The 12,067-nt window shown below is 40.3% G+C and overlaps 1 protein-coding gene across 1 annotated transcript in view; it reads right to left on the bottom strand.

Annotated features, from left to right (window-relative positions):
• DISC1 (DISC1 scaffold protein) overlaps positions 1–12,067 on the bottom strand; it is a 189,295-nt gene that overhangs the window by 131,984 nt on the left and 45,244 nt on the right. Inside the window, 1 exon segment of the mRNA XM_039569478.1 lies at positions 947–1,097. Within this exon segment, the coding sequence (XP_039425412.1) occupies positions 947–1,097 (151 nt within the window).

Below are 12,067 nucleotides of genomic sequence, written 5' to 3'. Positions count from 1 at the left end.
AAATAGCCTCTTAGAGCTTCAGAACGTAGAAGAAAACAGCTCTGAAGGACTGCAGTTTGTTTTAAACCTCACTTATTACTAGATGCTATAAATAGAGGCTAAAAATACCTTCAAATTTTCCAATTTCACCAAAAAAAACCATTATCTGTACTTATTCTATCTAATTTTCATGTCTATCAAAAATTACACCCAAATGTATTGACTAGCACACTGCAGCCTTTATATGAACAAGCTGCCAGAAAACAAAAGGCTTCTCTTCTTTCATTTGTGCTGTTGCATTTGAGAATAGCTTTCAATACCTAAAAAGTATTCTCTTCTAACAGTAACTAGGAGCATGGATGAAGACAGACCAAGAAACAGAAACAATTTCTTTTTCCTAAGGTAAGTACCCCTCTTGGGCCATCCAACACATCTTGCATTCCCCCCATCTTTGAAGCCATCCCTTCAAGACAAGGTTTAGAATTTATTTTTGTGGCTTTGTACAGTGCTGAGCTCAATATTGCTGCTGTATAAGAAGCGGCACACAAAAGGAAGCTCCCAAAGATCTATTCATATCAAAAAATAATCTGGTTTTTACTTTCTATTTAAATATCCTTTCATTGCCTGAAAGGGAGCATCAGAATTAACTCCACAGGGAAGCGTTGCTCAAGCTGCGTTGCTGTTGTATGCTCAAGCTGCCGTGTCAAGGATTCAATCCCATTCCCACTCAACATCAATGAGAAACATTCTATTTAATTCACCAGTTCATCATGATCAATGTTTTTCAGGGGAATTCTGAAAGAATTGTAGAAATAAAAAAAGGGGGGCAGGGTGGGACTTTCACAGACAAGCTCTGATACGTTAGGCGGTCATTAAAACCCTTGATCAAAATTATTCATAATTTGTATTCCTCATTTTGAGAAAAAGAGAAGCATCATTTTACACAATCATGAATCAACAAACTTACCAATGATCAGCAGCCCAGCGCAATGTTGCCTGAACTTGGGTCATGAACCTATCCAAAAAACTGCTGACTGATGGCTGCCTTGAAGGAAGCTGAAATTTTAAAGAATTTTTCTCCTTCTCCAGTTCTTCCAGTTTCCGTCTAAATTTATCAGCTAGAAATTAAATTTAGAAAAAAAAAAAAGTTAAAAACTGACAAAAGTGTCCTGTTTTACCTGGGAGAAAAACAAAGTCTCTCAACAAAAAGTAAAATCAACCTCTCTGAGGGTTCTTCTTCCTCTTTTCATAAAATATATCAATCTGTTCTGCTCAAGGGCAAATTAACAAGACTAGAATGTAAAACATCAAATAACCAAGATGCCAAGCCACTTTTTTCTACAACAAGGACAAAACTGCAGGCTTCCCAGCACTTTTTTCATTTCATAGGGCTCCAAAGAATTGGCTCAAAGTTATCACCCATGCTCTTCCTAGAGTAATGGCTGAGAATTAAATTCTAGGAGAAGTGCTACTCTTGGCTGCTTCAGCTTGTCTTAAAACTTAGATAGCAGTTACACATTTAAATTTTGACTTTATAAAAAAATTGTACTGTTATTAGAACTGAAGAATCACACACAACATAGCAGTATACTTCAGCAGAAAATGCACGTGCAATTATAGCAATTAAACAATTATCACATTCCAGGCTCTCCTGAATCATGCTCAGTTTATTATCCAAAACAAAAAAGATTTACCTTCAACTTTAAATAAAAATAACAGTAGTCCCCAAGAGATTGCTTTGATTCTACCATAACCCTACATGTTTCTTAGACTAACCACTTCTCTATGTAAGTTACTTATTTGTTTTCTGTCCCTGTGTAGAAAACAAAGGAATATCATTCCAACTACTAATTATTAAGTCCAGTACGTGTATCTTCTATTGTGCCACTATACCAGCAAAATCACATACATGACAGATAACAAGCCTGCCAGTCCAAGGCAGAACACCTTTGACGATACATTAGTCAAATTAGAGAGTTTTGAGTTAAACCACAAATGGAAAACCTTTACAGTTCAGTCCTTTGCTCGTGACCTCACTGCCTACAATTTTGTGCGATTAGCGATCCTTTCCACGTTTTCAATACGTTACTATCAGAATAGCATCCATCTGTGCATGCTTTTTATTGCTAATTTCCTTTCTTTATCCTCTGAGGGGATTTAAGAAGGTAAGTTGCTTACATTTGCTGGTTTAGCAAAATGATGCATTTTTACAATAATCTATCATTAGTATTGATCTCCATTCTGCTTCTGTGCCAACGGTGTAGAATAAAGACAGAGACCTTACTAATAAGACTAGATCTTTTCCCTGTCCCAGCACACTGTTCCAGGGTAAACTTACTATGGTGTTATCATCTGGCTGCAAAATGTCAGAAAGCCCTTGCTGAAATGAGCACCCTACCCCACACGTACCCACGTGCATACCAATGTCCTGCAAAGCAGTGGAGGTGAACCACATCTGTGACGCATTTCTCGGGGGCCACAGCTAAGCTGGTTCACCCTATCCCTATCACCCCACTGCAACTGAAATTTGAGCTGAGATTCCCAACCAGAAAAACACATCAGCACTTGCATGCTAATATGCCACTCGGCATTGCAAACTCAGCCATCAAAAATACCACTGTTACAAACAGAATAGTAAGGGTTGAAAGGGTTGGATTGTGACCAGTGACCACTGAACACCAAACCACATGGAAACACTTCTTTTTACTCACAATCCTTCACCACTGGGCTTGCTGGGAGTTGTGGCAACCCTCTACAGCCATGTAACAATGTCATCATTGTTCTTCGACATAATTATGCTTAACTGTGTTTGTGTGTCCAGTTGTTTAATCGTTCTGCTCCTACTCCTCCTGGCCCTAAAAACATGCTATTTTGGGAAGGAAAACAGATGAGGGGATCCACATGCCAATTCCTTCTCTCTCTCTCATTAAGTCTTGGCTGCATCCTGCTTTATATATTCCAATCTGCACAGTATTCAATTAGTTTTTACTAACAGACGTTTCTAAATAATTTGTTCCACTGGCATCTAATACTGTCCCTGCTCAACTCTGTGGGGTCCCGTGTGCACCCACAGAAGCACGGGCGGGTTCAGTGATACAGTCGGTAGCAAAGAGTCGAGAAGGGTACCGGCGTGCATTCCCTTGCTTCGACACTGCCTAAGAGAGCAGAGACAAATACAAACATGATTCCAAAGCTCACAGTTTTATCCAGGGGCACGGAAAAGGCGGGACTAGGGAACGGGGACCAATGGGGAAGCTCTGGGGGAGTGACAAGGGGTAGAGGCTGACAGCCAACTGGAGAAGCCAAACTGGGATAAACTAACATAACAGAACAAGCATCCTGGGAGAAGCCTTTCTGGTCACCCTAACCTAAAACTTCTTGTGGTACAAGGGATTTGTCTTACTGAAAACTCTCTGTCCCTTATAATGTATGTTCACCAGCCACCATAGGCATCTTATAAGTAATATGGCTGGTCATATCCACTTACCTCTCTGCACTAAATGATTTTTTATCCATTTATCTTTTCAGAATCACAGTTACAGGTCACGTCTTAAGAGACTCCAGCACCACTGAGCTGAACACTGCAGCACTCAGCTTCTAGAATCCTCTCCTGGAAAGGGGACCTCTGCCATTTAACCTGGCTGATATCTTCAGTGCATGGAGAGACCCAAGAACCTCAGTGCTAGCTGAGCAGGGAACCATGCAAATAAGGCTCATCTCAATCCAGCTTTCAGTGCTGCAGCTCAAGAGAAATCTGGATCAAGCACAAGTAATGGAAATGATGTAGCCAACAAGATGTGAAAGAAGGCAATAAGCAGGGTTCCTCAGACTAGCAGAGATAAAGACTGAGGTAACTTCTAGTACTACTACAAGCCAGCAGGCTGCAAAGAAAGCAGTAATAAAATGTTCCCTTAGAACTTGAGGCCTCAGTAACAAACCTGAGTTGCAGCAAACAATATGAGAAAAAAACATTAGATATAGTGAATCACTAAATCTAACTGCCAGGGTTAGACAGGAACTCTCCACCAGTGTGGGTTTTCAGGTCAAACAGACATCTCTCAGGAATAGCTCTGGCAGAGTTTTAAGGTTGAGGCCAGAAAAACCGAATGTATTCTCTTGTTTTAACAAGGAACAGTGCCAGATTCTGCACCTGGGATGGGGCAACCCTGGATGTATGGACAGACTGGGGTATGAGATGCTGGAAAGCAGTGCTGTAGAAATGGGCCTGGGGGTCCTGGTCGATGGCAAGTTGAACATGAGCCAGCAGTGCCCTGGCAGCCAGGAGGGCCAACCCTGTCCTGGGGGGCATCAGCCACAGCATTGCCATCTGGGCAAGGGAGGGGATTGTCCTGCTCTGCTCTGCACTGGGGCAGCCTCACCTCGAGTGCTGGGGGCAGTTTTGGGGAAAACAATATAAGAAAGATATTAAACTGTTAGAGAATGTCCAAAGGAGGGCATTGAAGATGGTGAAGGGCCTTGAGGGGAAGCCGTATGAGGAGCAGCTGAGGTCACTTGTTCTGTTCAGCCTGGAGGAGACTGAGGGGAGGCCTCATTGCAGTTACAGCTTCCTCCTGAGGGGAAGAGGAGGGGCAGGCACTGATCTCTTCTCTGAGGTGACCAGGGACAGGACCCGAGGGAATGGCCTGAAGCTGTGTCAGGGAAGGTTTAGGTCAGATACTAGGAAAAGGTTCTTCACAGAGAGGGTGGCTGGGCACTGAAATGGGCTCCCCAAGGAAGCTATCATGGCACTAATTCTGAGAGAGTTCAAGAAGTGTTTGGACAATGCTCTCAGGCACCTCATGTGATTCTTTGGGCTGTCCTGTGCAGGGCCAGGAGGTGGACTTTGGTGATCCTTTATTCCAACTCAGAATATTCTGTGTGAGATTCTGCGTGATCTCTTCCACCATATTTTCTAGGATTTTTCAGCCAAGAAGCAGACACAGAAGGCCTTTGCTATTACTAAGTCATCAGACTCACAGACACAACTTTCTTTTACTTTCATTTTAGTCTTTTAAGCATGTTATTCCAACACAGAAAAGACATTCACAGAATCCAAGAACTCACTGATAGACTGGGACACCAAGAGAAACCACGTGCACTCAGATATCTCCATCACAAAGAAAGGCTTAATACTTTCTCTCTCCCATACTTCATTTCAAAATAAGTTACTTAATGCACAGCTTACATGCCAAAAGCAAGCCCCCCCATTTAATGAAGTTCTTAAATGACCAAACTTTCATGTAATCAATACATACTGTTTTACAGAAGCATTTAAAATTAGGCCTAATTTTCTTTATCAGCCTTTTATTTCACTGTATTCTGGTGCCAGTTTGCTGCCTTGCAGAGTCCTACAGATACCCTAGACAAAGCTCCTACTTCAGACCAAACAGTAAAAGTTAACTCTTAAATTACCCTTCATTGCAATCCATTACTGTGCAATCCACTACTGCCTGTGTACTTCAGACATCCCACTCACTTTAAAGCCAACCCAGAGTACAGGCCTGGAAGATGCTGACTAACTGCTGTTCTCAATTAAACAAGCAGCAATCAGAAAACAGTAGTGTCTCCAAAGATCATGCTTTGTGATAGCTTTGTGAAAAGGAAGCAATTTCCATAATTTCTAATTGACCATGTGAGAACATCTGGCTACCTCTCTACTTTTTACGTACTCTAAACATTGGTTTTATTCCTCCGAAGAAAAGGTTCACTTTATCAGAACTACTTATCATTATTTAAAAAACATTTATGAAAATCATTTCAGTAAGGAGAGAACCTCATTTGCTATGTACTGCATATATTTATGTTTATTTATGTCTGTGCTAATAAGTGGGAATATAATCAATCACACTATTCTACAAATTGCTGGACATTAAAAAAGTGTTTCTTCAACTAGTTCAAGGTCTAGGGAAGGTCATTTGATCTTGCTCCACAGTTCAGTAAAACGACATCTTCCCTTTCGCCCTTGCATCCCCCCAAAATCTGAAGGCCCTAAAAGAGGATTTGTGTAGGATTTATAAGCATAAATCACACACTGCAGCTCTAAAGTAATTTTTCTTGCCTGCTAGATACTTCCAGAGACACGTAATCTCCCCACCATTTGCCTTTTTAAAAACTTTAAGGGTCCAAGATGACTGAAGTGTCTTGTATGCTCAGCACCAAACACAGTTATGAAGATCTGAACCAGGTTCAGATCCAAAGACCACTCTAGCAGCCTGTATCCAAAACCACACAGAGTAACAGGACTTTAGAGAGGAGATTAAGAACCAGGGTGCAAAGTGCCCCCTCTTTCTGTTCCTGAATCTCTAATGTCTGTCAGCTAAAAGACTTCCTGTGCAAGATACTACTCTTAGATCTCTTCGCTTCTTTAAGTGAGGGAAAAAATAAAACCACCAACTGGTGGACATCTATCCACCAGAAACTTCTCTCTTCTCAGGCTATCCATGCTTTTGGTCTCTAAAACACACTATAACAGAGAATATAAAAATTGAATCATGAATTATTTAAACACATACCCCATTTGGTAACTTGACGAGTCTAATGTGGAGCTTGAATATGTGACTGAAACACATCTAGTGAGCAGACTAGTAAGCAAGGTGTCTACAGCCCAGTTACTAGCATTGGCCTCCTGCAAAGTAACTTGCAGGAGAAAATGTAGCTCAATTAATATCCAAATATGACACATAAAGACATATACTGTGATAGGACCTGAAGGCATTACAAGCACCTGGAATACCTATCTGCTCTTAATTTAAGGATAAAATAATTAACCATTTAACATATACACAGTCAAAAATAAACACACTTGATATGTGTAAAATGGAACTTCAGATTACTCTTGGATAGTTGAACAGCTAGCCCTCACCATGTGCTGTCTGGTCATCGGTATAGAGCAAAACCTTTTCTACCTTCCATTCAGCCCTGCACATGGAAAACCAAAATAAAGCCACTGCAGAGTCAAACTGCACACCTGGGCAAGGCTGACTCCAAGACATCATGGGGCTGGGGACAGACACCACAGAAGCAACAGGAGTAGCGGAGTTATGCCTACCCTACTGACTGTGTGGACTAAAGGGAGAACATCTGCAGAGCAAAACAGTTCAGTATTGAGGCCCCAGCTTCTGCATTTCAGAAGGTCCTACTTCAAACTAGGTTTAGTGTAATGCCATGGATCAAAGGACAGATAGTTGAGCCTCTTGGGTACCTCTACAGCACATCTTCAGACTTTGTCTCACCTGAAAGAAAACCAACCCATTGTTCTACAAGATTACTCTACAGTGCAAAGCAAAGCATAGTACATGGGACAGGTGGGACAAGTGGGAGATTCCTTTCAAAGGCTCACGCACCTAACTTGAACTGAAATTTTATTTGGGCCAGGGCCCATTAAATCCAGCAGTCAGTGGAAAAAGCAGCTCCTGGGAAGGCCAGTAAGCAGAGGCTAAAGCTTTCCAGACAAGGCTGTAACACTCTGTGTACCACAGCCAAACATTCATGTTCAGCTCATAAAAAGGCAGAGCAAAACACAAATGTAATTATCCCACTTAACCACCACTTAACTTTTTCCATCCCAGTATAAAAGGCAACCTTGTGAAATTTCACACTCCAGCTCTGCTCCTGAACTATCAAGACTATCTTTAGGAACAGTGGAACAAACCAAACTCCTGGCTGCTGAACACCCTTTGGAGTCAGAAGCTACTACCACAAAATTCACCCTAAATCAGGAGGGCCAAAATCTACAGGAGCTATAACTCCATAATTCCTTGTTTTGTGTGTATTCCTCAGTTATTTGTCACTCTTAGTACAGATGACAAACCCTTCTAATTCCTGCTGAGATGCTCGACTGATGGTTGTCCCCAGTTCTGGTGCTATTTAAAGTTAAAAGACTAGCAACCAGAAGAGTACAAGAGAATAAGTCTCCTATATTCCCTGACAGACTTAAGGCACCAGAGTAACCGAAACACCCAGCAATGACCTGATGTGGCATTTGATGCCACAAGCTCCCCCTGCTGCAGTCAGCATCAGCTGTCCATCCTCTAATTCCTTCTCCTTTCCTAACAATGAGCACCACTATACAAAAATCAGGGTGGTGGAGGAAAGGGAAGGAAACCTGGTACTCAAAATAGTCCCTTCACGAGAAGCAATGGAGAACACTGTCTACAAGATATTTTAAGACGGAAGACAGCTCAAGCCTGCTCTCTGCCTCCCAGCAAGCTCTGCATTTTCCACCCATCAGTTCATACCAATTACAACTCAGGAAATTGCTGCCTCCTTAACATATATAACATTTCAGAATTCAGTGTGCTAAACATCTGTGTTGCAGCAGAGTTGGGAAGTCTGAAAGCTTTAAAATATACAAGAACAGACACTTTTTAGCTATTATTACAAAGGGAAGCTTGGCACATTGGCACATTTAATTTCTCTCCTCTAATTTGTATTGAATTTAAGAGCATTCATTTAGCTTTGAACAAAAAGCTACATTCTTAGAAGTTTTACAGATGCTTCCTCCAAAGCACAGCACTAAGATTTTCACCTACAACTTACATCTTAACATTGGAAAGCCTGTGCTGTATATGAAACTTCTCCCCAGAAAGGCACTAGCACAAAGCCTGGGGCAAACTTTTATCATAAATTTTGACCAGTGCCCCTACTTCATAGAACATTCACAGCAGCAACGTGACTGACAGACTGTCACTCAGATCTGTAATTGGTTCTCTGGCTCTCAATAACAATAGTTAAAAGGATTTATGGGCACAAGCCATAGAACTCCATGGGTTTTGTGAGAGTGTACGTACAGTTACTTTAATCATCAGCAGGAACATTAGCAAGAAGCCACAAAGCCAGAAGGGCTTTGTCCAGCACACCTCTGGGAAATATGGGGGTTGAGAGCCCAGCAGGAAAATATCCGAGTCCTGACTTGGACAATTAATCTCTTTAGTTACTTGGCCAATGTTAGAAAAATTTTGCTTTCTCATGTTACTTTCTCTTCACCTGGCAATGATGTAGGGTGAACTATCCTCACAGCTGTTATTTCTGGGCTGAGCTTAAGGACATCAGGATTATTTGGATAAACTTGCACTATAATTTCCTGTAACGTGACTATCCTAAAAGCAAAGTAATTATTATTTCCCACTATCATCTCACAGAGGAGCCTCCAATGGAGGTTCCAATTGTACTCAGCTCAGACAATAGTACTGGGGGGGGGGGGGAAGCTCTACTCCAACAAATTTACAATCCACAAAATAAATGAAGAGAACAGTGCATCAGACCTACATTCTGGGTGAAAATTAGGGGCAATAATTTCAGCATACTAGAAACAGCTTAATCTCCATTTCCCTTAATCTGACACTTCTGAAAAGTGTTAAGTTTTTGTAATATCTTTAATAGCAACATTTTATATATTAAGACCTTCATAAGTATTTCACATTAGAGCGTAAACTAACTAATTCTATAATTTTCTAAATGCTGAAGTAGTTACATTTTTTTAATGTGCCTGACATGCGTAACAGTCAGTGAAATAGTGGGTAGTTTTCTGTATGTGACAACCTTTGTAATTCATCTTTGTAACTGCATGAGAAGTACAATTCCATAGTTTCTATCCCCTATAGTCTTTCTCTTCAGATTTGCTGCATTTGTAATTTCCTTCAAACACCACAAGAGTTCACAGATAGGCATGTGAACATTGGAGACATCATTTCTCCTTTAGCCAGTTCACAATACAAATTAAACAATGCCCCACTGTCTGTTTGCTTTCCACAGTCTTTCCAATGAAACCACCAAGATCCTTACATTTCCAATATGACTTTACAATAAAAATAATTTACAGTAACATCGAAAGATACATTAAAAGGGAAAAAATAAGCTGATTTCTTGTGCACTTTATTTGATACCAACATTATTCTGCAAGCAGTGCTGACAGTACTGTCACTACATATGAGATTTTAGAGAAATAAAGAAAAACATACTGCTGACTCCAGGTCAAATCTGTATCTTTAAAGATGTCAGGCTATGCAGCACAATGGCACAGACAACTATTGTGTATTAAATTCTACTCTAAAAGAGATCTCACCAGACAAGGAAGCTGGCAGAAATCAATGCAAAGCTCCTTGGCTTCCAATACAGCTCCTTCTTTTATCAGAGATGGTAGAAGAAAAGGTTTGGTGGAGGTTTCCAATCAGTGCAGTTCATACACAAGAACTGTCAGCTGTATATTAATGTCAGCTGCAGACAATTCAATCCCATTTCACCATGTCCCTTCCCTTGCTCCAAGAATCTCTAAGCCAACATCTTTCTTCACTGCCTCTGAATAAATGCCATGGGTTGATTAGAAAACAGGTGAGTCAATTAACAGTAAACTGTGCAATGTTCTACAACTAATTGCATTGTATTGTAAGATACCTGTAATTTTTATAAAGTTCTAAATACTTCAGAAAGAAATTTTGAAATTGGATGGTCTATATCTGGGCTTTTATAGCAAGGATTTTATAACTAGAGACAATCTGATTATATTGGGACTTTTTCATACCAGGCTCTATTTAAGCACATATTGTGAATCTAAAGTGCTTTGTTCCAGCTGTCAAACAAAGAAAAGGATCCTTTATTATTGCCTAACCTGAATACATTGAGAACACCATCCTAAAGCATACTGTTTGAAAGATTTTATTTTTTGTGTGAGAGAAGTCACAAAGTAGTGTAGATAATATAAGCAGTGCTTCACAAAGGTTTATCTTCATAGTTTTAAAAGCCATGTTGCAAAAATGCAGAACAAAGCAGCACAAAGTCTAGGCTAAGAAGCACCAATGAGTAGATGTAGAGTTGCTTGAAGTTTGAAAGAAAACAGCACAAATTTTGAAGTGTGGTGTATGTTAAATTGTGGTATGTTTCCCAAGGACTATAATAAGGGAAGAAATCAGCTTGCAGTTCTGCTTAAGCCACCAGCTACAGATCAACAGCATCAAAACAAAACGCAATTAGCCAACATTATCTTCCTTCTGTGGCAAGGCACACTGATGAAAAGGTATAAAATACTATTTCTTATTGATTGAATATTACACACCGAGAACTATAAAGAGAATACAAATGTGTGCATGCAGCCCCAAAGCAATTGCTCTGAAAAATGCTGTGGACTCCACAAGGAAACTTGAAGCTTCTAGAAACAAAAGATGAGAGAGAAGATAAAGTAAGTCCTTGTGGTAGCAGAGCTGAAAACAGTACATCCATTATGGATGAGCACCTGGATGCCAGAATTTTACTTTAGGTTAAAGCAATCTTTTTTCTGCCTCTCTTGTTCCCTGCATTCCTCTTCTTGAGCTCCCACAGTACTGCTCAATATTTGCTTGAATTCCAGGTCTCCACTCCCGCATTTAATAGTCTACGTAACCTCAAATATATAGATCTAGTTTTATTGTTTCTTCCTTATTCCCAGTGCTCTTCAAGAACTAAAACTTCACCATCCATATCATCCAAGCTGATAGCCTTCCCCAAGCACTCTGCATCAGTAGATGCAAAACCAAAAACTGTTTTAAAACTATTTAAAAAAATAAAGGCAAATTAAAAAATAGCATATAAAAGATATTAACTTAGTTCAGCCTAGCCACTTTTCCAATTTCTACCATCCATCACTGTTCTAGCACCCAGAAGTTACACTCTTCTACTTTATACAGAAAGGGCCATATCCTAAGAAATCAAGCAATAAGAGAATGGTTTGTCATTTGTTCTCAGACTATTCTGACTGTCAAAACCAAAAATGGATTCACAAAAGTTAGAATTTCATAGAATCATACAATCGTTTGAGTTGGAAGGGACCTTTAAGGTCATCTAGTCCAACCCCACTGCAACAATCAGGGATATCTTCAACTAGATCAGGTTGCTCAGAGCCCCATCCAGCCTGACCTTCAGTGTTGCCAGAGATGGGGCATCCATCCACCACCTCTCTGCACAATCTGTTCCAGTGTTTCAACCACACTCATTATAAAAAATTTCCTCCTTGTATCTAGTCAGACCCAATAATTTCCACCAGCTCCAGGAATCAAAATTCAATGGCAAAGCAAATCATTGAAACACAGAATAGCTGCTGACTGTTAATATTTGGTGA

The sequence above is a fragment of the Corvus cornix genome, chromosome 3, assembly GCF_000738735.6.
Source record: "Corvus cornix cornix isolate S_Up_H32 chromosome 3, ASM73873v5, whole genome shotgun sequence".
Classification (NCBI taxonomy): Eukaryota; Metazoa; Chordata; class Aves; order Passeriformes; family Corvidae; genus Corvus; species Corvus cornix.
The sequence above is the reverse complement of the archived record's forward strand: the minus strand, read 5'-3'. Positions and strand labels throughout refer to the sequence as shown.